The 26,214-nt window shown below is 37.4% G+C and overlaps 1 protein-coding gene across 2 annotated transcripts in view; it reads left to right on the top strand.

The window, feature by feature from the left end:
• The window catches only part of CPLANE1 (ciliogenesis and planar polarity effector complex subunit 1), a 104,000-nt gene that overhangs the window by 20,156 nt on the left and 57,630 nt on the right, over nt 1–26,214 (top strand). The window contains exons 16-30 of one of the 2 annotated variants that reach the window (XM_069556169.1): nt 922–1,095; nt 1,886–2,114; nt 3,170–3,309; nt 5,521–5,735; nt 8,199–8,363; nt 14,978–15,116; nt 15,803–15,912; nt 16,059–16,217; nt 16,318–16,426; nt 18,934–19,234; nt 20,707–21,616; nt 22,380–22,528; nt 23,153–23,316; nt 23,821–23,912; nt 25,102–25,184. In XM_069556169.1, the coding sequence (XP_069412270.1) occupies nt 922–1,095; nt 1,886–2,114; nt 3,170–3,309; nt 5,521–5,735; nt 8,199–8,363; nt 14,978–15,116; nt 15,803–15,912; nt 16,059–16,217; nt 16,318–16,426; nt 18,934–19,234; nt 20,707–21,616; nt 22,380–22,528; nt 23,153–23,316; nt 23,821–23,912; nt 25,102–25,184 (3,139 nt within the window). The remainder of the gene's footprint in view (nt 1–921; nt 1,096–1,885; nt 2,115–3,169; nt 3,310–5,520; nt 5,736–8,198; nt 8,364–14,977; nt 15,117–15,802; nt 15,913–16,058; nt 16,218–16,317; nt 16,427–18,933; nt 19,235–20,706; nt 21,617–22,379; nt 22,529–23,152; nt 23,317–23,820; nt 23,913–25,101; nt 25,185–26,214) is intronic. The other variant, XM_069556170.1, reaches the window with a different exon arrangement.

A 26,214-nucleotide genomic window follows, 5' to 3' on the forward strand; every position in this document is an offset into this window, starting at 1 on the left:
ACTTTGCCACTGTTGGGGCCATAAATGTCATAAAAAATAATTTAACGTTTATCTCGTATGGGCTTCCCTCGTGGCTCAGTTGGTAAAGAATCTGCCTACAGTGCGAGAGACCTGGCTTCAGTCCCTGAGTTGGGAAGATCCCCTGGAGAAGGGAATGGCTACCCACTCCAGTATTCTGGCCTGGAGAATTCTGTGGACTGTATAGTCCATGGGGTCGCAGAGTCGGACACAACTGAGTGACTTTGACTCACTCAATAGTTTTTAGCTATTTATTTTCAAATATCTGAATCCAGTTTATATTATTAAGTTTTTCAATTTTTAAATAGGGATGACGTTTGCTCTAGTTTATGTCAGAAGCACTCTAGAAATCATAATGTGACTCTCTCCTCTGCCTTTTCCCTCCATCCTACACGTTCCCCTTGTGCATACCTCCCAAAAGAATCTTAATAGTAAAGAGTTAATGTTACGGGAGTACACTAATAATACAGAAACAGACATGAAGAATCACTGTTCTGGCTCTTTTCAGATTTTCTTTGTAGTAAAGTCTACCTCCTTGCACTAAAGAAAGAAAATGAGAAAGAGGAGGAAGAAGGGGAAACAAATGATAAGCTTGCAAGTCCATTATGGCTAGATTGTTTTTATAGATCCTTCCACATTTTTAGATAAAACTGGTAACTTGAAGTCATAAAAGCGTTCCTAAGTGTATGTGTTGATAATTATGAGCTTATTATTTTATTTTTGTTCTATTGTCTTTAAGAAATGTAGATACCTGTTACAAGTTACCTTGTATAGGCCAGGGGTGTTGATCTTGGAAAGAAGTTTTAATTATAATTTTCTTCTTGCATCATGTTAGGAGCTTAACTATTCCTACTTTTGTTAGTTTGATCGGAATCTCCTTTGCTCATTTGGTGTATCCTGCAGTTCCTAAGAAGTCTCCTTGTGAGTCTGGGGTGACTGGAAGTGTTCATCCCGAAGCGGCGGTGAGGGTGGTGCAGTCCATGGCTCGCTTCATGGCCGCCTACTTCACCAACCAGCGGCTGTGCATTTTGCCACCTCACAGTGTGGATGTTCTTCCTCCCCTTCATATTAAAACAGGTAATAGAGTAACCAATTTTCTCACCTTGTTTTTGCACATAATATTTAAAACCATTTGACACAGTGATCATTGGTATATGGAAATAATACTGTCTAGCTTAGTGCCTGACATGTAGGTGACTATTTACGAATGAATATAATCTGAGAAAGATAATTGCTTTGAACTTGTTTTTATTGAATATGTATTTTTTTAATAGCAAATTTTGGACACATTGGTGTTTATACAGTTTCCTTTTTTTTTTTTTTAAGTAAGAGAGCTATAAAAATGTGGTAATTGAACAAAGTTTGAGTATTCTAATTTCAGTTCAGTTCAGTCACTCAGTCCTGTCTGACTCTTTGCAACCCCATGGACTACACCAGGCCTCCCTGTGCATCACCAACTCCCGGAGTTTATTTAGAATTTAATTTTTGGACATTTTATTATTTTATTTGGGTCATTTTTTCTTTGCCCTATTTAATCATGTCCTTATATTATCTGATGAAACTGTATGTATTTACCTTTATTTTGTATAATGCACTCTGATACTATTTCTTCTGTTTGTCTACTCGGTTTCGGTTTTTTAGGAATGCCAACATTTGCTGCATGACCCACTAAAGAGACACATTTTTCAGTGTTTAAAAAAAAAGAAAAGCTATTCTAGAGTGTGTTAAGTATTATTTTAGGCCATTTTATATGTATCTTCCTTGTTGTGCTTTTGTGTAGAAAGTATTGATTAAGGAGATCTGTGTAGGGAGGAATGAGTTCCTGTGTATAACTGTAGTTAATCCATTTTTTTTCATCTACTCACAGAGCAGCCCTTTCGACTTATTCCTCTGCAACACTATAAGGTGGCCAGTGCGGTCAGAGAGCAGAATCTTTCTGATGTGTGGACCGCTGAATATGCCCTTGAATTATTATTGATCAGTGGCCTGGTTCCAGAAGCCGTGTGGTTGGCACATAAACTTGGAGACTGGAAGACATCTATTTCTGTCGGTGTGGCTTTTCAACTCTTCTGTAAGCGTGGTAGCAAATTCATGAGGTATGTATTTTAGGCACATCTAAGTTTAAAAAGTACCATGGTTTAATCTAAAGTGTTTCTTATTTCACTCATTGCTGATATTTACACATTTTGTGGAATCCTTAGTTCAGCATTGTCCAGTAGAATTTTCTTTGGTGATGGAAATATTCTGTATGTGCTGTCCAGTCTGATAGCTGCTAGCCACATGTATTTATTAAGCCCTTGAAAGATGACTGATAAGACCAAGGAGCTGGATTTTCAATCTAATTTTAATTAAATTAAATTTAGAGAGCTACATGCAGCTATTGTCGACTGTGTTAGACAGCTCAGAGGTTTCCTTACTGTATTTAAACATCTATTTAGCACTTTTACTTGTTAGTAGTACCCTCAAAGGGCCTATAGTCAATGGGAGAGTTTTCTCTTTCCCAAACAGGATTTATATTTTAAGCTAATCAAACTAATCCCTGCATTTTAAATCTTATGAATATTATGGCATTGCTGTGTCTTTGAATTCTCTGGGACAGAATACTGGAGTGGGTAGCCTTTCCCTTCTCCAGGGGATCTTCCCAACCAAGGGATGAAACCCGGGTCTCCTGCACTGCAGGCGGATTCTTTACCAGCTGAGCCACCAGGGAAGCCCATCCATGGTATGGTAGGGAGAGCAATAATATCAAGTGAGGGACAGACAGGAAATACTTTATGTGGGAGATGTCATTTGAGATGGGTGATGAAGGGAAGATGGAATCTTGACAAAGCAAGTAGCTGTAGGGAGAGAGAACATTCCAAACAGAAGCAAAGGCATGTGGCCCAAAGCACTTATGGTTTCATTTGGAGAGAGTCTGTATGTAGGGCAGTAGTAAGTGGTTAAGGATGGGGAGCTATATCAGTACTATAATTGTAGAGGACCCCAGTACTCTCCTCAACACAGCATTTCCTCAATTATTTCTTTTCTAAACACAAGATGAATAACATGGACTTCTCTGGTTCTTAAAAATTTCATGTTTAGTTCTTGGTGTGTATATGTTTCCTTTTTTAAAAATTTGTAATTATTTCCCCCTAATTTGATGTGATTTCAGATCCAAGGAAAAGAGTCTGAATCTACCATTAAATATGACTCCAGCACAGATTTTTCAGGAAAAACTACAGGGTTTCCTAGGTCAGCCAGCCTCTTTGGAAGCAAAAAATGAAATGAGCTCAAAATGCAAACAGTTTACAGGTGAGTTACCTAAGTATGGTTGACCTGTGTATCAGTTTAATACAAAGCTTATGGTATTTTAAAAGCTTTTAAGTACCCACACATTTGTGAATATTTTGGGAAAAAAAAAATAGGACTAAAAAATTCCCAGTCTGAACTTCTAGTTCTGGCAGTGTCTTTTTGATGATCTGAAAATTCTCCCACAATAAATACATAGATACAGTGTGTTTCTAGATAAAATATAAAAATATGCATTTAAAGGCTCAGATTTAAAGTTTTAAAGATTTTCTTAGGTATTTACCCAAGAAAAATAAAAATCTAGGTTCACTGAAAAACCTGTATGTGAATGTGCATAGCTTTTTCATAACAGCCAAAAACTTGAAACAACCCAATTGCTTATTAACTTGTGGATACATAGACAAATTGTAATTTATCTGTAATGTAGAATAATAAAGAGGAGGAAACCACTGATAACATGCAACCACATGGATGAATCACAGAACCATTATGCTGAATGAAAGAACTTATAAATAAAACTACCCACTCTATGATTCCATTTATGTAACATTTCATAAAAAGCAACACTATAGGGACAGGAAACAGATCAGTGTTTACCTAGGAGTAAGGGAAGAAATGAGGAGAAGGCAGTGGCACCCCACTCCAGTACTCTTGCCTGGAAAATCCCATGGACAAAGGAGCCTGGTGGGCTGCAGTCCATGGGGTGGCTAAGAGTCAGAAACGACTGAGCGGCTTCACTTTCACTTTTCACTTTCATGCATTGGAGAAGGAAATGGCAACCCACTCCAGTGTTCTTGCCTGGAGAATCCCAGGGACGGGGGAGCCTGGTGGGCTGCTGTCATGGGGTCGCACAGAGCTGGACACGACTGAAGCCACTTAGCAGCAGCAACTGCAGCAAGGGGGGAATTGACAACAAAGAGGTATGAGACAACTTCTTGGAGTGATAAAAATGTTCTCATAGACTGGATAGATTTGCCAAAGCTCATTGAATTGTGTATTTTTAAAAAAATGTTTGTTTATATATTTGACTGCTCCCATCCTTAGTTGCAGCATGCAAGATCTTCTATCTTAGTTTTGGCATACAAACTCTGTTGAGGCCTGTGAGATCTAGTCCCCTGACCAGGGATCAAACCCAGGCCCTTTGCACTGGGAGCAAGGAGTCCTAGCCCCTGGACCACCAGGGTGAACTGTGTACATAAAAGGATAATTTTAGTGTATGTAAATTATACCTGTACAGATTGATATAAAAACAAAAAACTCAGCAGATGGTTAGTAAACTAGAAAATAGATTTGAACCCTGTATACATTTACAAAATATATAGAGAGATAAAATATATCCATATATGGATAAAAAGAAAACATTTGGAAAACATGAAAGAGAGGTTAAACTTTGTATTGAACAAGAAGACACAACATATATTCAGTAGGAGTTCCAGTAGAGCCACACTAAATTCTGGATGGTGACGACCTCTGGAAATAGGAAGTGAAATAGGATTGGTACCTAAGGAATTTCAGCTGTAGCTGTAACATTTTATTTTTTACCTAAATTGGATATAGAAAACATGAATATCAGACAGGGATGAAAAGTCAGTACCTGAGTGTTTTCATAGTCTATACCTTGAGGTGTGCTTTGAGAGAATTCCTAATGTAAAAGTCCATAAGTCTACAGGTCTGCCACCTGCATCTCTTTGCATTTTGTCTTCTAGAACATTTCCCCATTTTTACAAATATTTATAAAACTGAAGCCATACTGTATGGCTATTTCATATATTTTTGGTTTTTTTTTGCTTCTTTAGCTTCACAAGTCCTTTTATAAAAGTACTGTGATTGAGTATTAAGGAAACGAAAATTACTGTCTCACTGCCTCCACATAATGCTTTGTATTATTTTTGTGTGTTTCTTACATTCTATTTTTCCCATTAATGTTTTCCTTTTATTATTATTTTTTGAGTGATGATTATATTCTAAGCATGTGTTTATTTTGTAGTTGTGTTACAGTATCTCGTATAATTTCAGAAAGTCTTTGTGCTCTACCTATAATCTTAAAAGTAACAAAATCTTACATTTCTGTCCAGAAGTTTGAGTGTTTTGCATTTCGACCAATATGTTTATTTTTGGCAGTCAACTGTTTCAGATATGAAGTTTTAAACTGCAAAATAGAAGGAAGAGTATAATATAAATTGTAACTGCTTTCCCTAATTCTGTGTTTGGCAGATCCCATTGAAGAAGATGCGGATCTGCTGTTTGCTTCTGTGCAGGAAATACTGAAAGCAGCAGTTATGGCTGACGCGGATATTCTTTCAGAGACTTTTCAGCTTCTGATCGACTCTGCCAAGGACTTCAGTAAGAGACTGTGGGGCTTAGTGCCCGTCGGCTTGTATCTTCCAGCTCCTCCGTTATATTGTCCTCAGCCAGCTGTTCTTAGTGAAGTAAGCGTAACCTTTTAATTTAACATTTATTTTGTCCACTTTTTAAAATAATCAACCTGATAAGAATCATCAAGTTAAAAATGCAAGCTCTGAAGCCCACTTCTGGATTCCAGCTTTGCTGTTTATTAACTGAATAGTTTTCCTGGGCATTGTACGCAGCTGATGTTTGTTTCCTTATTCGTAAAATGAAGGTGATAGTACCTCTAACAGCGTTGTTGTGAGCATTACACGAGACACCCTGAAAAAGCTTTTACCTTAGTGTCTAGGACACATAGTAAACATTCTGTAAATGTTAAAATTACTTTGATAATAAAACAAAATTAATAGATGTTTCTCTGTATCCAGATATTATTTTAAAAATAAACATTTGTTTACCGTAGAAAAATAATGAGTGTCAGAATTTGGAAGCCATTCATCTCATTGTCTTTGCCTCTCTGGAAAGACTTAGTTTGATTTTCTTTGACTGGAAAGATCATTGTTTTCTTCTGTACTTTTCAGTTGATAGTTCTGTCTTGTAAATCGCAATTACTGTATTCCTCTCAGGACCTTTTCCTCTGCTCTTTTTGAAAATAGTAACATTACTGTTAGCTGGTTTTAAGGTTTATGGTGTTAATGTGAACTGTTTACATTTAAATTGTTTTAATATTTAATTAACAGTTTAAATCGATTCTGGTATTGTTTCTTACTGTTTCAGAATTGGCAGCTTCTATCTTTATGTATGAAATCTGTCTTCTGTCTTTTTTTTTCAGTTATTTGTTGTATTCTTATCTGTTATGTTTTGAGTTACGTTTCAATACGTTAAAATATTTTATTGGTTGATATTTCACATGTGATATATTGCACATGGAAAGAATAAGTAGTCCCTGGTATTTCTCAGTAATTCCTCTTTCCTCTTATGTCTGAGTCTTTAGTATATTGGTTTGCTGCTGCTGCTGCTAAGTCGCTTCAGTCGTGTTCGACTCTGTGCGACCCCATAGATGGCAGCCCACCAGGCTCCCCCGTCCCTGGGATTCTCCAGGCAAGAACACTGGAGTGGGTTGCCATTTCCTTCTCCAATGCATGAAAGTGAAAAGTGAAATTGAAGTCGCTCAGTCGTGTTCGACTAGTGGCAACCCCATGGACTGCAGCCCAGCAGGCTCCTCCGTCCATGGGATTTTCCAGGCAAGAGTACTGGAGTGGGGTGCCATTGCCTTCTCCAAGTATATTGGTTTAGGGATTAGAAATAGCATTTAATGTATTTCTGGATATGCTGTGCTGATACTTGAGTACTAGCAATCCTTAGTAGTACTTCATTTTATTATTTTTTATTAAAATAAGCCAGAATGGTAGGATTTCTCGTAAATGTCACTCTGTACCAATTAGAACCCCTGGGGTTGAAAGTAACAGAAAACTTGATAAGTATTGGCTGGCATAATTGAGAAGCCCAGTTATGTTTTCAGAGACTTGGGCTCTTTCTCCCTCGTTTGTTTTCTAAATTGTCAGCTTCAGTTTAAGGCTGGCTCCCTTTGTGGGAGCCGGATGGCTACCAGCAGCTTCTCAGGATACTTTGTCCATGCCCAAAGGGAGTGGGAAGGGGAGAGAGAAAAGCAGTAAAAGTGTTTCTCTCCCAGCATCCAAACAGGAGTACTGAGAGTTACTCTTGCAAGACCCATCAAGGTCACTGGCCAGGCCTGGAATCACACACCTTGGCTAGGGCTAAATGTGCAGTGCTGCTTGGCAATTGATTAGGGCCTTCCCTTGCAGCTGGGGCCATAGGAACAGCTCTCTCTGAATCATTTAGCTATGTAAAAAAGGGACAGATGTTCCCCACCCCCCCCACCAATAACTGAGTATTCTTAAGAAGTGGCATTGGTAGGAAAATGTTAGGGAAGCAAATGTTCATAATATTTGCATTGTCTCATTTCTGGAAAATTAATCTGTAGCTGCTGACTTGAATCATGTGTTGAATCAACAAACATTTATTGGATCCCACCACACATTGGATTTTGTGCAGTAGATGACAAGGCCTTTGCTCTTGACCAGTCTCAACAGTGTGGGAAACAGATACATAAATTAGCAAGAATAAATTAGTAAAAGCTAGAATGGAAATCTGAGCAAATTGCCATAATACCACAGAATGGAAGAGTTTCACAGAAGAGGTGACACTGAAATATAATTGGATTTTTCTAGGCAGAGGAAGGGAAGAGGGATTCTTTTTGAAAGCAGTGATCTCTGTAATATTCCCCCAGTGAAGTCAGGGATGGTTGGCTTTAACTATTATAGCCTTTCCCACTGAGGTGAGACAAGTGTTTCCTTGACCCTGGAAAGAGCTGTAGTTCATCTCTGAGGCCATGCCTCAAACTTTCTTTGTGAATCTCCAGGAATAGTCTAGTTTGAGAAGCACTATCTTTATTTTTACTGTAACATTGGAAGTTTCTGTTTTCCTGGCTACTAATTTTTTTTCTTTTTTCTTTTTTTTTTTAGGAAGATGGTGATGATCTTCTTTTAAAAGCTGAAAAAGATAATCGCCAAAAGGTGTCTGGAATCCTTCAGCGTGTTCTCTTGCTTTTCCGGGCAGCTCGGTGTTCTTTTCCTGTAGCACAGTGGTACATCTTGCAGTTGAGATGGGCAAGAAAAGTCATGCAAAAGGTGTGGAAATGTCTTAAGTCGCTTGTGTGCTATTGCAATAGGGAAGAACCTTCTGTATTCTGTTACAAGTTAATCACTATAGGGATGTTGCCTATAGCTTAAATTATACATAATGGCCTATCTCTGGTAACCTTGCTTCCCAGGTCATGAGCATTAAGCTAAAATACCTTTGTTTAGTTCATGGGAAACATCCTGACCAGGCCTACCTGTGAATGACCATGGGAAGGGAGAAATTAACACATGCTCTCCAGAGGCTAATGGGAACAGGAAGTGTTTAATTTTATTCCCTTCCCTTTTAGTAGAAAAGGAGCCTGGTTCTAATTCAGGCAAGATGTTTCCTTGAGGCACAAGCCCACCATCTTCTCGGTTTGCTGGCTTTCTAAATAAAGTCGTTATTTGTTGCTGCAACAACTCATCCGTCAATTTTTGGCCTGTTGTGAGGCAAGCAATACGAGCTTAGACTCGGTAACACTACGGTAAACAATTTAAAGGGCTTCCCAGGTGACGCTAGTGGTAAAGAACCCACCTGCCAGTGCAGGAGACTTTATAGACTCAGGTTCGATCCCTGTATTGGGAAGATCCCCTGGAGGAGGGCATGGCAACCCCTTCTAGTATTCTTTTGTGGAGAATCTCAAGAGGAGCTTGGCAGGCTACAGTCCATAAGGTCACACAGTGTCAGACACAACTGAAGTGACTTGGCATGAACAATTTAAATATACTAATACGTATTAGTATTAAAAATACTAATACGCATTAGTATTTATAATTGTGAAATTTTTCCAAGGAGTCCTGCCCCATAAATCCATAAATTTCAGACTTGCTTACAGTATGAAATCTGGACAGACCAAGTTTCTGCTGAAAGATAAGGACTCTGAGCTGGAGCTCTGTGTTAGCCCCTTCCTGTCTGATGATAGAAGGTATGATCTAGTCGGTTAGTCCCAGGAAATTTCAGTTACTTTCTTTCTTTTCCCAATTACTTTTCTCCCCCACAATCATTAAAGATTTAAATTCAGTTCAGGATTTATACTACTTCTTCCCGAGATGTTCCCTCTGTTCTCTGGGGGCCTCTGTGGGGTCAAACCATGGAGAGTTAGCTCTCGGCTAAGTGTTCCTTTGCAGTAGGCTCCACCGGTCAGTCTCCCCCTTCCTGTCTTCTGAGGTGTGCAGTTCGCTTTGGTTCGGGGGCTGCTGTCCTCTTCTACGCTGACTTCAGCCGAGATGTAGCTGCCTTCTTATCTGATGTGCAGCCAGATGGGATGTCTACTTCTGTGCTCCTTATCCAGATCCAGTTCTTTGGTAGGCCAGTCATCTGTCTCTATAAAATGTAGAAATAAATATTATTAGCCCCCAAATATCTTAAATTTTGCTGTTGGTTAAGTTACTAAATGTACCAAGAGTTTATGGCTTCTTTTCTAGTAGAAACCCTAAGAGACCCTGAGAAGTTGTTTATCAAGTGTTTGAAAATTATCCTGTTATTAGAGAGAAATATTTGTGAAAGTTGCTTATAGCCACCATAAAAATATAAAACTATATTCATTTATAACTTGTTATTCCAAAGTTTTAAGTTTTTAAGTATGTTTACTAAGAAGGGCAAAGTGTTTATTGAAAGATTGTTTTTGATAGTTTTAAGTTCTATTGAGCCTGTGTGTTTGTTATAGGAAACTTTATTTTAGAAGTTGCTTACTGTAGAAAACTGTTTAAAGTTCTAAGTTATGTTTGGTCTTACAAACTTCTGAGACTAATCTCACTTAACCTAGTTTTAATGAACTTAACTAGCAGATAAAGACTATAGATTCTCTTAAAATTAGCCACTTTGCTGAAGATATTCTTCCTTGTGAAAATCTTTACAAGTAATAAGTTAACTGTATAAGGTTAAAGCATAGTACAAGTAGTAGGCAGAATTCCAAAGATAGCTGCAAGATTCCTATCTTCTGGCTATTCAAACATAAATCTAGATACTGATTTAATTTGGCTTGAGGGATTTTTCAGATGGTATTAATCAGCTGATTTTAAAATAAAGACATTATCCTGGTTTATCTTGGTAGACCCCATGCAATCAGATAACCTCTTAGAAGCAAAAAAGAGAGGTGGAGGAGTCAGTCAGTGAAATGTGGAAAAGGAAGATGGGAGAAAAGCCACACAAGGGAAGATTAGAAAAGTGACAAGGACTCATTTCAGCCTTGCTGGCTTTGAAGAGGGCCAATATCCAAGGAATAAACGCAGCTTTTGGAAACTTCTAATAGTTCCCCTGCCTGTAGCCAGCAGGTAAATGGGGGACCTGAGTCCTGTAACCACATGGAACAGAATTCTGCAAACAACCTGAAAGAGCCTAGAAATAAATTTCCTCTAGAACATCTGGCTAGAGATCTCTTCAAGACAACTGGAGATCCCAAGGGAACATTTCTTGCAAGGGTGGGCACAGTGAAGGACAGAAGTGACAAGGACCTAACAGAAGCAGAAGAGATTAAGAAGAGGTCACAAGAATACACAGAACTGTACAGTAAAGGTCTTAATGAACTGATAACCACGATGGTGTGGTCATTCACTTAGAGCCAGTGAATGTGTGAAGTGTGAAGTCAAGTGGGCCTTAGGGAGAATTATTATGAACAAAGCTAGTGGAGGTGATGGAATTCCAGCTGAGTTATTTCAAATTCTAAAAGAGGATGCTGTTAAAGTGCTGCACTCAGTATATCAGCAAATTTGGAAAACTCAGCAGTGGCCTCAGGACCGGAGAATGTCGGTTTTCATTCCATTCCCAAAGAAGGGCAATGCTGAAGAATGTTCAAACTATTGTACAGTTGCAATCATCTCACATGCTAGCAAGGTAACGCTCAAAATCCTCCAAGCTAGGCTTCAATAGTACATGAACTGAGAACTTCCAGATGTTCAAGCTGGATTTAGAAAAGGCAGAGGAACCAGAGATCAAATTGCTAACATTCATTGGATCATACAAAAGGCAAGGAAATGCGAGAAAAATATTTAGTTCTGCTTTGTTGGCTACGCAAAAGCCTTTGACTGTGTGGATCACAGGAAACTGTGGAAAACTTAAAGAGATGGGAATACCAGACCACCCTGCCTATCTCCTGAAAAACCTGTATACAGATTAAGAAGCAACAGAACCAGACGTAGAACAACGGACTGGTTTAAAGTTGGGAAAGGAGTACGTCAAGGCTGTATATTGTCTCCCTGCTTATTTAACTTATATGCAGAGTACATCATGCAAAATGCCAGGCTGGATGAACTCACAAGCTAGAATAAAGATTGCCAGGAGAAATATCAGTGGTATGAGATGATACCACTCTAATAGTAGAAAGCGAAGAAGAACTAAAGAGCCTGTTGATGAAGGTGAAAGAGGAGAGTGAAGTAGCTGGCTTAAAACTCAGCCTTCAAAAAACTAACATCATGGTATCCAGTCTCATCATTTCATGGCAAATAGAAGGGAAAAAAGTGAAAACAGTGACAGATTTTATTTTGGGGGGCTCCTAAAGCACTGTGAACAGTGACTGTAGCCATGAAATTAAAAGATGCTTGCTCTTTGGAAGGAAAGCTGTGATAAACTTAGAGTATTGAAAAGCAGAGACATCTCTTTGCCAACAGTGCTCCATACAGTCAAAGTTTTTCCATTAGTCATGTATGGATATGAGTGTTGGACCAAAAAAGAAGGCTGAGTGCTGAAAAATTGATGCTTTTGAATTGTGGTACTAGAGAAGACTCTTGAGAGTCCCTTGGACAGCAAGGAGATCAAACCAGTCAATCCTAAAGGAAATCAACTCTGAATATTCATTGGAAGGACTGATGCTGAAGTTGAAGCTCCAGTACATTGGCCACCTGATGGGAAGAGCCAAATCATTGGAAAAGACCCTGATGGTGGGAAAGATTGAGGGCAAGAAGAGAAGAGGGTGACAGAGGATGAAATGTCAGGATGGTATCACTGACTCAGCAGACATGAGTTTGAGCAAACTCTGGGATATAGTGGAGGACAGGGAAGCCTGGTGTGCTGCAGTCCATGGGGTTGCAAAGAGCCAGAGACAGCTTAGCAGTGGAACAACCACAACATAACCTCTGAAGAGGAAGGCAGTCCTGCTGTTACTTTGGCCTTGTGAGACTAAGCAGAGAACCCGTGGAGCTTTTCCTAGACTTCTGATCCACCAAAACGGTGAGATATTAAATTGGTGTTGGTTTCAGCCACAAAATTTCTGATAATTTGTTAGGGCCATAATAGAAAACTAATATAGTCCAAAGTCTTTATTTTAGCTGATTTTACCAATTTAAAATTGATATGTGATTTGTATTCCATAAAGTTAACCTTTAAAAAATGTACACTCCTTTGATTTTTAGTATATTCACAGAGTTGTGCAACCATCACCACTGTTTAATTCCAGAATATTTTCATCACCTCAAAAAAGAAGCACATTAGTAAGAATCTCCCACTTCCTTTCCTTCCCCTCAGCAACCGTTAATCTATTATCTCTATGAATTGGCTTATTGTGATATTTTATATATATAAAATCATACAATACATGTGCTTTTGTGACTGGCTTCTTTCACATAGCTTAATGGTTTTAAGATTCATCAATATTGTAGTGTGAATTAGTACTTTATTCCTTTTTGTGGCTGAATAACATTCCATTTTATGGATATATAACATTTTGTTTTATTGTTTCACCCATTGATGGATACTTGGATTGCTTCCACTTTGGCTATTATGAATAATGCTGCTATGAATGTTTATGTGTAAGTTTTGGTATAGACACATGTTTTTCATCCATGGATCAAAGTTTACCAATAATTTCAAGGATATAGGTAGCCAGAGGGTACAGATGAAATGCAGAGAAATCTGGAATTGTACACACTGTTGCTGCTGTGCTGTGCTGTACTCGATTGTGTCTGACTCTTTGCAGTCTCATGGACTGAAGCCCACCAGCCTCCTCCGCCCATGGAATTTTCCAGTCAAGAATACTGGAATGGGTTGCCATTTCCTACTCCAGGAGATCTCCCCGACCCAGGGCTCAAACCTGCACCTCTTGCATCTCCTGTGTTGCTAGGCAGTTTCTTTACTACTGACCTGCCTGGAAAGATGGAATTGTATATGCTACTCCAAGTCTTTTCTCACTGCAGAAGAATGTGTCCTGGCCTTTGTTTAACACCATGACACAAAAGGGAGCTATTTCAGTTATTTAACATCTCCTTTTTATATCTTTTTAATTATATAGCTTGTGTTTTTCATGGGGTCATAATCCATAAATCTCTATATTCTAAATTTATTTCTAATAAGCAGCCTAGACAGACTCTCTACCTCTGATAAATACTGTTAATTTGTTTGACAAGAAGACATGCTTAGCATGCTTACAAGGGGACTTGACTAGATCACGTCTTTCTGGAAGTGAGCCAGAGAGGGAGAAAAGAGATTCCAAGCCTGCTGCTAACTCTTTTCTTCCCAGGTTGCTGTGTCTTAGATCCTTTTTGTTTTATTCTGTCAGTTTCCTTTGACTTTTTTTTCCCCTAGATTTGTTAGACTTGGGAATTGTCTCTGAACTATATGTTGGGTTTGTCTGTCATCTTTTCATTTAGCGTCATTTAACGTATTCCTCGGGAGAAGGCAATGGCACCCCACTCCAGTACTGTTGCCTGGAAAATCCCATGGATGGAGAAGCCTGGTAGGCTGCAGTCCATGGGGTCGCTAAGAGTCAGACACGACTGAGCGACTTCACTTTCACTTTTCACTTTCATGCACTGGAGAAGGAAATGGCCACCCACTCCAGTGTTCTTGCCTGGAGAATCCCAGGGATGGGGGAGCCTGGTGGGCTGCCATCTATGGGGTTGCAAAGAGTCGGACACGAATGAAGCGACTTAGCAGCAGCAACAGCAGCAATGTGTTCATCTTTCCTTTTATTTCTTACAAGCCAGTAATTAGTCTCTCCTCATCAAGGGAGCCAGTTTTGATTAAACTCAGGTTCACATCTTCTTAGAATTCAGTCCTTCAGGAGTGGTGCTGTGCACTCCCCTGTTGCAGCGTATCGCATGGCACCTTTGTCTGTTTTCTTTCACTTATCAGGACAGTGAGATGAATCGATGAGTCTGGCTCATGTTCCATGCACTGTCCATCAACATTTTACCTAATTTGACATCTACTGATCCTTTCTAGAGTTATTATTTTATCAGGAGTTGCCATATGGTGACTATAATTGTCATCTTTTTTTTTAGTTACATACATATATAACTTTTTAAAAAGCTATGTATGTAAATATACTTTTTTTCTGCACATAGATACTTAAATTTATTTTCTTTTATTATTTCTTTGGGGAAAGCCAGGATAAATAGCATTAAGTTCTTTTCATACAAAACTTTTTAGGTAAAAACTGAATGACAAAAGAGGTTAATTTGGTTAGAACTTTTTTTTCTTTTGAGATTTAGCCAGTGACTTTGTTGAGTTTGTCCACTAAGTTTGTGTAAGTGTGAGTGATTTCCATGTCATTTTCTTACATAGTATAGGAACAATGCTGGGTTTTCCATTCTTTATGGTTTATCTTTCATGCCTTGTTTGTTGTTTTATAATTTCCTTAAAAACTAACTTATATGACTGATAATTAACATATTCTGTCTTTTTTTTACAGATTCGCATGAAAGGGTCCCTTCCTTCATTGAGTCCTTTCCCTGAGTCGTTACTTAATTACTGTAAAGGAGGTGTAGCATTCTTTCGACCTGGAGCTGCTGGAGACCGGAAGCTAGATGAAGCGTCCATTAAAGCAATAGGTTTGTCCAGAATGAATTGCTTGCTTAGAAATTAGGCCTAAATATTAATAATGATATATTTTACATTTGATTTTGGGATGTTTCCAGGTAATGGAATACTATACTGATATGGAAAAGAGTGTGTATGTATGTTGCCACCATGGAAATATATCCAAGATACATTATTTGGGGGGTGGGGTGGAAATGAGGGATAGTTGAAAAACTGTATAGATAGTATAATTTATATATTTTTGTGTACTTGTATTACTTTTGATTAAAAATTGTTTTGTATTGGAAATTATATTTCTAGTATTGAAAAATTTTAAACTTAAATGCCTATCAATAAATGATTTTTCAAATAAATTAACAATACAGTATTAAGTAGAGCTATATGTATTGACTTTGAAAAATATCCACAACATACTGTAAGTTTAAAGCAAGTAAACGACTAGTAAATAGAGTAGTTTTTATACTGTATAGTGTTTTTAATATTTTCATGTAACTGACATGTATGAAATATTCCAGAATAATATGTGTAAAAATTCTGTAAGGATCTCCGCAACTTTCATACAAAGTATTGAGGGTGATTTTTATAATCAACAATATAAAAACATTTATTTTGGAACATAACCAGCAGAGGTGAAGTTGTTGTAATATTAATGTATATACTCATACAGGCTTCTCTCATATTTCCATTCTTGATTTAGGTTGCTTCAGAGAACTTTGTGCTTTGTGTTGGATGCTGCATGTCCGTGATAAGTTATCCTATAGTTGTAGGCAGTATCAGAAGGCAAGAGAAAATGTGGAGGAAAAAAAGGTATTAACTGCAGAAGAGTAAGAAAAATGCATAAATATTACTTGGGAAATTATTGCTTGATAGAATATTTTACTGTTTGTTACTACATTCCGTTAAATCATTAAGTGTAAAGCGAAAAGCAAATGACCCTTTCAATATCCGTATAGGGCCTTGAGGCAAAGTTTGGCCCCTGTCTAGTTGAGCACTGTCTGAGTGCGGTGGAATGGGCTTACAGAATGTTGCCCTTCTCTCGGTTTTCTAATATTGAAGAGCTTATTCAGGATCTGATTTTGAGCCTCATTGCAGAACTGCCACCAATCAGAAAGGTAGGTGAAAATAAATCAGAATCAGAGACTAAAGAATTTTAATTTTGTTTTAATTAAGAATGATGTTGCTTATAAAACTCATTTTAAAATTTTTCTGAAGGTAGCAGAAATTTTTGTGAAGGCATTTCCCAATCCTGAGGACATAAGAGTTTCTTTAAGAGAAAAATATCACTCTCTTCAGCAGAGACTCAGACACTGTGTTGTGAAAGGTAATTTTTGGCATTTCTTAGGCATCTAATAAATTGCTGAAGATTTTCATTTTGTTTTGAAAGCATTTATTTTTTCATGCTTATGTTTTTATGCATTTCTCTTTCGAGATGAAGAGTATGGGAAGGCAGAAGTAATTCCTCATTACACTGTCACCAATTCTGTTGTTTTGGAATCATACAAAACTGACTTCATGTCATGCCTGTCAGTAGCTATGTGACCATAGGCAAGTTGCTCAGCATCTCTGAGCCTCTTTTCCTTATTTGTAAAATGAGTATATTAATACCTGTGTTATGAATGTATATTGAAAGAGGATTAAGCAAGATAAATATATAAAATGAGTATATAATGCTTCGTGTGTGTATATATATATAAAATGTAGATATTTTATTGAAAACTAGCTTTTTTCTTTTAATGGTTATTTATGCTTCTAATTTACAGTTATTTGCATTCAAGATGACCTTTGGAAAATTTTTTATTGTAGAAAAATATGAATAATATCAAATTTAATGTTTTTAAATGTGCAGTTCAGTGGCATTAAGCACAGGCATACCTTGGAGACAGTATACCTCTGGTTCCAGACCACCTTAATAAAGTGAATGTTGCAGTAAAGCAAGTCACATGTATATTTTTGGTCCTAGTGTGTATAAAAGTTATGTTGACAGTATACTATAGTCTGTTAAGTGTGCCCTAAAAAAAGACACTATATATTAATATAGAACATTAATTAAAAAGTACTTTATTACTAAAACATGCTAACCATTATCTGAGTCATAATCGTGAATCATAATCTTTTTGCAATAGTAATAAAGATCACTGATCACAGATCACCATAACAAATATCATAATAATGAAAAAGTTTGAAATGCTGTGAGAACTAGCAGAATGGGACACAGAGACATGAAGTGAGTAAATGCTGTTGGAAAAATGGTGCCAATAGACTTGCTTGAAGAAGGATCACCCCAAACCTTTACCTACAATTTTTTACAAATTGCAGTATCTGTGAAGTACAATAAATGAGCTATTTCTGTAAATTCATAATGTTGTGGACATTTTTAAAGAATTCAAATTGCTCTCTGTAGAACTATAGTCACTTAAGTCTAGTAATATCCTATGCTTGGGCATTGCACTAGTATAATTACACTCTATTTGTGATGTATGTTTTTAAGACATTTTTGAAATCTCTAAAATGTCCTGTTTATGTATTAATGACATGTAAAAGTTTTCTGTAGGCAGGCTTGAAAAACTCCCCTTCCTGTGGTTTCTTGTTGTATGGTTTGTGGTTTAGTCACTAAGGCTAAGTCCCATCTGACTTTTGGGATCCCATAGACCGTTTCTTGTTACTGGTGACAGTTTCTTGTTACCTAAAGTCAAATAGGTGTTTTTGTTCTTTGGATAAAAATGTACTTACTTTCTCTTATTTGCTACTGTGTGGTAATGAGAAAAATGTTACTGATTCTTTTTATAATTATCTGATTTTTGAAATAAATTACTTCTAACATTTTCATTTTCCAGGGCATACATTTTTGTGGAGTCCCACTTATTCTTCTTTAATGGACTTTTTCTAGCTTCTGGAGTTGTACCTTAAAATTATGGACCGTAAATTTAACAAATATTGAAGAAGGCATGATCTATATTTGTTGAAAGTTACGGTCCATAATTTTAAGGTAGAACTCCAGAAGCTAGAAAAAGTCCGTTAAAGAAGAATAAGTGGGACTCCATAAAAATGTATGCCCTGGAAAATGAAAATGTTAGAAGTAATTTATTTCAAAAATCAGATGGTGATTGCAGCCATGAAATTAAAAGACACTTACTCCTTGGAAGAAAAGTTATGACCAACCTAGATAGCATATTCAAAAGCAGAGACATTACTTTGCCAACAAAGGTCCGTCTAGTCAAGGCTATGGTTTTTCTAGTGGTCATGTATGGATGTGAGAGTTGGACGGTGAAGAAAGTTGAGCACCGAAGAATTGATGCTTTTGAACTGTGGTGTTGGAGAAGACTCTTGAGAGTCCCTTGGACTGCAAGGAGATCCAACCAGTCCATTCTGAAGGAGATCAGCCCTGGGATTTCTTGGGAAGGAATGATGCTAAAGCTGAAACTCCAGTACTTTGGCCACCTGATGTGAAGAGTTGACTCATTGGAAAAGACTGTGATGCTGGGAGGGATTGGGGGCAGGAGGAGAAGGGGTTGACCGAGGATGAGATGGCTGGATGGCATCACGGACTCGATGGACGTGAGTCTGAGTGAACTCCTGGAGTTGGTGATGGACAGGGAGGCCTGGCATGCTGCGATTCATGGGGTCGCAAAGAGTCAGACACGAGTGAGCAACTGAACTGAACTGAACTGAACTTTTAACAAATATTAAAGAAGGCATGTCTATAAGACTGTGAAACTAAGCCCTCAGTTAGATTTCATGTTCCCAGCAGGGGACCAGAGTTGGATCCCCTTATGTCTTGAGTTGAAATATTTTAATGAACTTTAAGGCCTTTTGTTCTTTTCTTTCTAGGTCCCCAAACAGAAGAGATGATGTCTGTTATCATGCATTCTATCCATAAAGTGAGGGTGAAAGCCCTAAAGCGTGTGCAGAGAAATATAGGTTCTTTCGAAATGAATATATGGGAGCCAGTTGAAGAAGAAAAGCCAGCCGAGGTTGCAGGTTTTGACAGGTTTTCCTTGGGAACTAGTCTGAGTAGGAGCACACTCACAGAACTGGGCAGTTCTCTGGCTCACAGTGATGCAGATATGGCCGATACCCTCTCAGAAGCTTTGTCAGCTGAAGAAAAAAGCAGAACACATTTCTGTCAAAGGTACAACTGAGATCTCTTTAAGTAGAAAGCATTCACTTCCTTTGGGAAAAAAAGTATTTTCATGCAACGCTGACCTGACTTCTACTCCCAGCAACCTCTGACTGTATTATTAATAATGAATGATAAGTGCCATACTCACAGGAATGTCAGAAGTGCAAAATGAGACCCTACATTTGAAAATCCACTTAAAGTATTACTGAGATACTAAATAATTTTGCCATCTGAAGGTATAAAATAAAATGAGTAGATGAAATTCTAGAATTTAATGGAGGACTTTTAGTTCTTTTAGTAATCTTAGACCTAAATAGTTAAGGATTATTTGGTTAGCTATATTGTTTTTAGGGCTTTCCCTGGTGGCTCAATCAGTAAAGGATCCGCCTGCAATGCAGGAGACCTGGGTTCAATTCCTGGGTTGGGAAGATCCCCTGGAGAAGGAAATGGCAGCCCACTCCATTGTTCTTAGGGTTTTCATGGCAAGAATTTGAACATCCATTTTTTTTTTTTTTACACATTCATCTCTGAAGCTTGTCTATAAATTGTCGAGAAATTCTTGCTTATCATTTTAACCTCTTTTACTTTGATTTATACAGATTTTTTTCCTTTATAATTCCAGTATCTACAATGCAATTTATCCTTCTCATGACTGAAGAACTATATAGTCAGTCATATCTTGTTTAGGTGAAATGGTGGCTACTTCAAACATCTGCTGAGACCGTAGCTAGCAGTATCGTGAATGGTGTGCTTGCTCCACCAGACAGCTGCAGTGTTAGCACAGGAATACCTCGGAGGCTGCTTGCTATGCAGTCTTAATAGGAAGAAGTACGGTGGCTTCAGCCACGTGCCTAACTGGAACCTTTATTTCTTTTATTGAGGGAACTAGGGATCTGTGTTCTCCCCTGAGAACCATGCTGGAAAGAAACAGATTTAAAAGTAATTAATGGTTAGGTGCCTGCCCAACAGGTTTTATAGCAGCAGAGACTGTTCAGAAAAAATACCTGGCTTTTGTGTGCTAAAGAATCCTGAGGGCAGTCCTGCTCCTTGCTCATCACACAGGGAAGCTGAAAGGGACAGATGCAAGAGAGAAACTGGAAACCATAAACTAAGAGGTGTATTGGTGGCTTGTGATTTTTATTGATTTTGTATTCCTAAATTCTGACCTGTTAAAGGACCACTGTTTTTTGCCCAGAAAAAGCCTGTTTTTTTAATAGTGAAATTTCTTTGAACACATTTTAGTCTTTTTTAAAATCAGATTTCTCTTTTGATATTACTGTTATATTTTTTGGACTCTGAATGTTCGGTTCTAACAAGTGTTTAGAGATCATTTAGTCCAGCTCCCTCATTTGCAAGACAGGTAGTCAAGGCATTAAAAAATGATAGGTATGACTATAACAGTGGAGAGAGTCTTTATTGTCAATCAGTTTTAGTGATTAAATGATCTTTAATTTGTCTTTTCAAACTTAATTTTGCTACAGAAGTGCCCCAAATCACATGGAATTAACATTGACTGGTAAGCCCAAAGGTAAAAAGAAAATATATAATCAAAAGGAAAACCCTAAAAGAAAAGAAGATTGCGAAAAGTTATTACAAAATGCACTTCCTGTAATAGGTGTTTGGGAATTTGAACGTGACGATGACGAATATATTAAATTCCTTGAACTCTTCTTGAGTTATGTTCTTGAAAGAGACCTACTTGGTTCCAAGGATGCTGGCATTCCATTTCTAACTAGTTTTTCTGGACATCTTAGAGAACATGAACTTAATTCTTTCCTCTTTGATGTACATACAACATTAAAACGACGTCACAGCAAAACCAGAAGCCAGAATGTGTTCAGAGCCGGCTCCTGCTTTGTTGTTGCTCCTGAGTCATATGAGTGTGAAAAATCAGAAAACCAGACACTTTCAGCTTCCGTACTAGCTAATCAAGGGATCAGGCGTTTTTCCGAGAACCCTTTGAATGAAGTCAATAAAAATGAAGGGAAGAGTGGGTTGTTCGGTTTAAAACAGAAGTCAGTTTATAGAGTACAAGATGACAGTGCAGAGAAAACTTTAATACAGAGATTGTCAAACCGTAGTGTTTGCATTCCCAAATCCACTGAAACTAGAAGATGTATTTTCAAAGCCATTCAATGTAATGATATTAACCCTCAAGAAGATCTTCCTGTAGCACTAAATAACATGTGTGGCAATACAAGAAGGCTATTGGAATGGATGATAAGATGGTCTGATAAAAGACTGCTCTGTGACTCTGGACTCACCGAGCCATCCTGTGAGTACAGTCCTGTCATTCGTGTGAAGACCTCAACAGCCGCCATTCTTACATCATTGTGGCTTTTGGAACAACCCTATTTTGCTACATATAAGGCAAAAAATGCCGTCATTAAGGTAAATGCTTGAATTGCTTATGATTAGATACAAATTAGAATTCTTATTTTAGATTAAAACCGTGTTTGTACTTCCCTACCTAATAAAGAATCAATAAGTGACAGAATTGATGACAATGCTAATTATAATCTGTATCACCTTATATTTTAAAGTAGTTCCTTTAATTCTTAGAAATTATTTATTAGGGTTAAAGTACTTTCATAGAGGCTGTGAGACTTTGAGGTTCCATGTGTGTCTATAAAAAAGAAAAAAAGGAAGTTTCATGGTGGACTAGTGGTTAGAATTTGGCACTGTTTGTGTCATGGACCCACTTCAGTCCCTGTTCAGGGAACTGAGCTTCTGCAAGCTGTATGGCATGGCCAAAATAAAAAAAGAGATAATTTTAAGTGATATTACAAGTGGTTGTTACATTTATATTATTGCTAAATATCTTTATAATAGTAAGGAAAGTGAAATGAAAGCAACTTTACATTTTTATTTCTGTTGTCCTACGGCCTGAAAACATGGGTGATTTACCTTTCAAGTTTGTAAGGCTGATTTCTTTTGAATACTTAAGGTAGTCAAGCTTGTTTTTTCTAGGTGGAATAATGAGTTAGCCATTGCTTTAGCATCAGATACTGAGTATGAGAAATGCAATGAATACTCGATAAATTAATAAGAGACTTAGTGAGAAGTTCTGTAGAAAGTATTAATAATCTAAAAATATAATGAAAAGTAAGGGGTTCAGTAATGAATATTAAGTACTATTAATGGTTTGTTTTAGGTGCTAGAGAATAATTCCCCTGGGCCTCAGAATGGACCCAGTATAGAGAATGATTATAGAACAGATGCTGGCTGTTCTGTTGCAGTATCCGCTCAAGGTGGGACTGAGGAAATAAATGATCAAAATGAATCCTGTCAAAGTATCTTGAAGTAAGTTGCTGATTATAGATACTTTGTTTGATGATGTTTGGTCTTGAAGGAGAATTGAACCCTTGAAAGTTACGGAAATGAGTGTTTCTTTGACCTAGAGAAGCAGCAAGGAGTGCTTTATGAAATATTTCAATAATACATTACAAATTATGTTTCTTTCCATGTTAGTCTAGCGTATATCTTCTGAGACAGGAGCAAATTCATCCCAAGAGATCCCTTTATTATGTTCATTGACTTCCCGTGTCAAAGTTGAACTAACCATCTCATCCATTTTTACTTAATATATAGTACTGTGAGGAATATATCCTTGAATACTAAAGCTGAAGGCTTGGTAGCAGGAAGATTCCTTTATGGGAATGGGAAATTTAGATAAGCCGAAATTATTCTAATCTGAGTAAATAAAAATGGGATATTCAGTTATTTATTGAACCTTTTAAAATTCATTTTTATTCTTCATTTTAACCTTTTATTGATATTCTGCTATGTGCCATATGTGGTTAAAAGAAAGACCTAATAAGTATGAAAGCTTAGTTTGTTCTTTTTCAATTAACTGCATCCGTTGAAAGCAAACTCTTTGTTCCCAAGTATGAGTTACGATTTTAGCTGCTTCATTTTTGTCAATAGAATGCCAACAGAAGGAAAAAATCCTGAAATAAAGGGAACCAAAGATGAGATTATTTCTGTCACTGATATTACTGAAAAAGAAGTTGTAAATATCGATGAGGATCTTTCAGAAGTAGAAGCATTTACACAGGAGGAAATGGATGTATACCCAACAGACCATGAAGGTCAGTTTATTTAGCTAATCTTTTTGTTTGACCTTACTGATTTGATAGGGTGAATGATTATGAGATAACTTAGTCTTATATCTAAATTGGTGTGTTTATAAAATAGCCTAAATCCAGTTGTTTAAAGAGAATTTAATATTTTTGAAATGTTAAGCATATTAACTCTTAACTTGAGTTTGGAGTCTTTTGCCTTGCTGTGTTAATTATTTTGAGTCTCTTCATTTCTGTGAACCAATCCTGTGAACCTTTCCTTGGGAGGTTTCTTTAAAACAGCAACTCTCAGAGCTTTATATGGAATTATACACACTGATCTAAGCCCTTTCAAGGTGTATCTGGACTCACTCGGTGAAGGGGAGTTGTCTCTAGGTGTTAAAAAATATTTTTGTAAGGAGGATAGGAAATGTTTTTGCCATCATGTTTCCTGTAATATTCCTGAACCTTCTGAAAAGTAAATTGATTAACTTTCAAAAGGTCTGTGTTTTCTTCCCTCTTGTTTCCCCATAGAGGATGCCAAAGAGTTTGCCAAAGAACCTGTTGAAAGTCCTAATATTGCCGTTTACACGCAGATGCAAACCTTACCACAGCATTTAGAAAAGGTAAGTGTGTAAATATGGATTGTTGTTGTTTTTTTAGTTGCTCAGTCGTGTCTGACTCTTTTGTGACCCTATGGACCGCAGCCCACCAGGCTCAACCGTCCATGGAATTTCCCAGGCAAGAATGCTGGAATGGGTTGCCATTCTCTTCTCCAGGGGATCTTCCCAACCCAGGGATTGAACCTGTGTTTCCTGTGTTGGCAGACAGATTCTTTACCACTGAGTCACTGGGAAGTCTTCGTAAATATAAAGTTACTTAAATCATACTATGGTAACACCATAGTGTTTTTATTCAGTATATCCAACCAAGGCTATTGTCTCTTAAAAGTATACTGTGAATCGTAAAGTATAGCCATGCAGCATTTTTCTTTCTCAGAAATTCTGTTACTACTAAGATTTAATACTTTCAGGCAGTAAAGTGTTAATTACATAAATTGCTGTAGTAAATTAATTTGGCCAAGAGTGCTGCAGTGTTCCGTACTCAAAATGTATAAGTTTGTCAGTAGTGTGCAGTTTTTGCGCATACATGCACTTTTATGTATTATTTGTTTTCTCAAAACACTATACACTAGATTTCCAGGTAAGACACAGACATTTCCAATTATTGAAACAATTCCTTTAAGAGGGATTAGGTTTTTATTTTTTCTCATTTTGTAGTTGTTTTCACAGTGTACAGTTGGCCCTTAAACAACATGGCATTTAGGGGCTTCGACCCCCCCATGCAGTCAGGAATGCATGTCCAGTCGTCCCTTAGTGTTCACAGAGGATTGGTTCCTGGGCCTGGTGTGGATTCAGCCAACCCCCAGATTGTGTAGTAATGTATTTATTAGAAAAAACAAATCTGCGTATCAGTGTACCTGCTCAGTGCAAACCCAAGTTGTTCAACGTTCTGTTGTACTTAGGTAGTAATACGTGTGTAATTTACAGATACATCATAAATACACTGTAAACGATTTCTAGTGGCATCATTTGTCTTTGCAGTTTAATATGCTCAGTGGCTTAAGGCGATGGGCTTGAGGCATCACAGGATGAAGGTCTGGTCAGAGCAGGACTGGGAGGACATTTCAGTGTTTGGTTTCTCACTTGCTTTCAGACTGTTTTTGTTCAGGCGAGTGGTAATGTGAAACCCAAGGTACCAAAGACAACAATACCCGTTTCACCTCTTTGCTTTTTTGGGTGCTATTAATTTTAGCAGCATTCCACAGGAGAGGTTCAGTGTCCAAGGGAAGAACCATTGGAGATGTGTATGGAGGAGGAATCAACTGAACAGAAAGGGTAAGGGGGAAAAGTCTTGGGGAGCTTTCAGGGCTCACTGCGATTCACGTGGTGAAGAGGGTTCTTTTTCCTCATGATTGACAGTATATGTTTTACAGTGATACTGTGTTCCTAGTGAAATGGTAACTTCAGTTTAATAGCAATGGTAATGATGATTTTTAGTAAATGTTATACTTCTAAATTTTGATAGAGTGAGGTAAAGATGTCTAAAATACCTTTTGTTCTCCTATCACTATCAGTCTTAAAATACAGCTAGAAATATTTGGAGTTTATTCACCTGCTAGTTAAGGCCCTCCCTTTCCCTACTAGTTTCACTTTTATTGGGTAAAAGTAAAGAATCATGTTGGTCATAACATATGTGTATGATCTTTCACTATTGTGGTATGATCATTGCACACTGTCCGCGGGGCTTCAGTGGACACGTACTCTGCTTGCCAGCTTATTATTGCTTCAAGGATAGCTGAAGACAGTTTTCATATGTTGCAATTTGGGCATGATTTCTTGTTAGGATTTTTAAAGTTTTGAATTTTTAGAATTACTTTGACTAAGGAAGGCAACTCAGTTAAATTCTCTTTCTCTTATGTACAAATTTTGTTCAGGCCTTCTGTGAATAATTAATAAAAGAATATATTTAATGTCCTGTGTCTTTACAAGTAATATAAATATTTCTATTAATAAGAAACTAGTCATTGCAGTTTCAGATGTGATAATGAGCTCTGTAGTGTTCTGAGCAAAGTTTCTGCTTCTTCCCAGGTGAAGTTTGAGGTCCCAGCTAACTTCATTTCCACTCATTTTAGATTATATTATTTCTGTTGCCAAACATTTAATAATGTTCAAGTCATGTATTAAAGCCATCCAGACAAATTCTTTGCTTTTATTTGAATCTCTTACTATTGCTATGGAGACAAATGTAAATAGATTGTAATTATGAGCTAAGCATTACAGAAGATTAGAGGATGTTTATTTAGACTCTTAGATGGTTGAGCCTTAGATCACCTGTATCTTAGATAATGTAAAGAATATCTTCCTA

Source organism: Ovis canadensis, chromosome 16 (assembly GCF_042477335.2).
Source record: "Ovis canadensis isolate MfBH-ARS-UI-01 breed Bighorn chromosome 16, ARS-UI_OviCan_v2, whole genome shotgun sequence".
Lineage (NCBI taxonomy): Eukaryota > Metazoa > Chordata > Mammalia > Artiodactyla > Bovidae > Ovis > Ovis canadensis.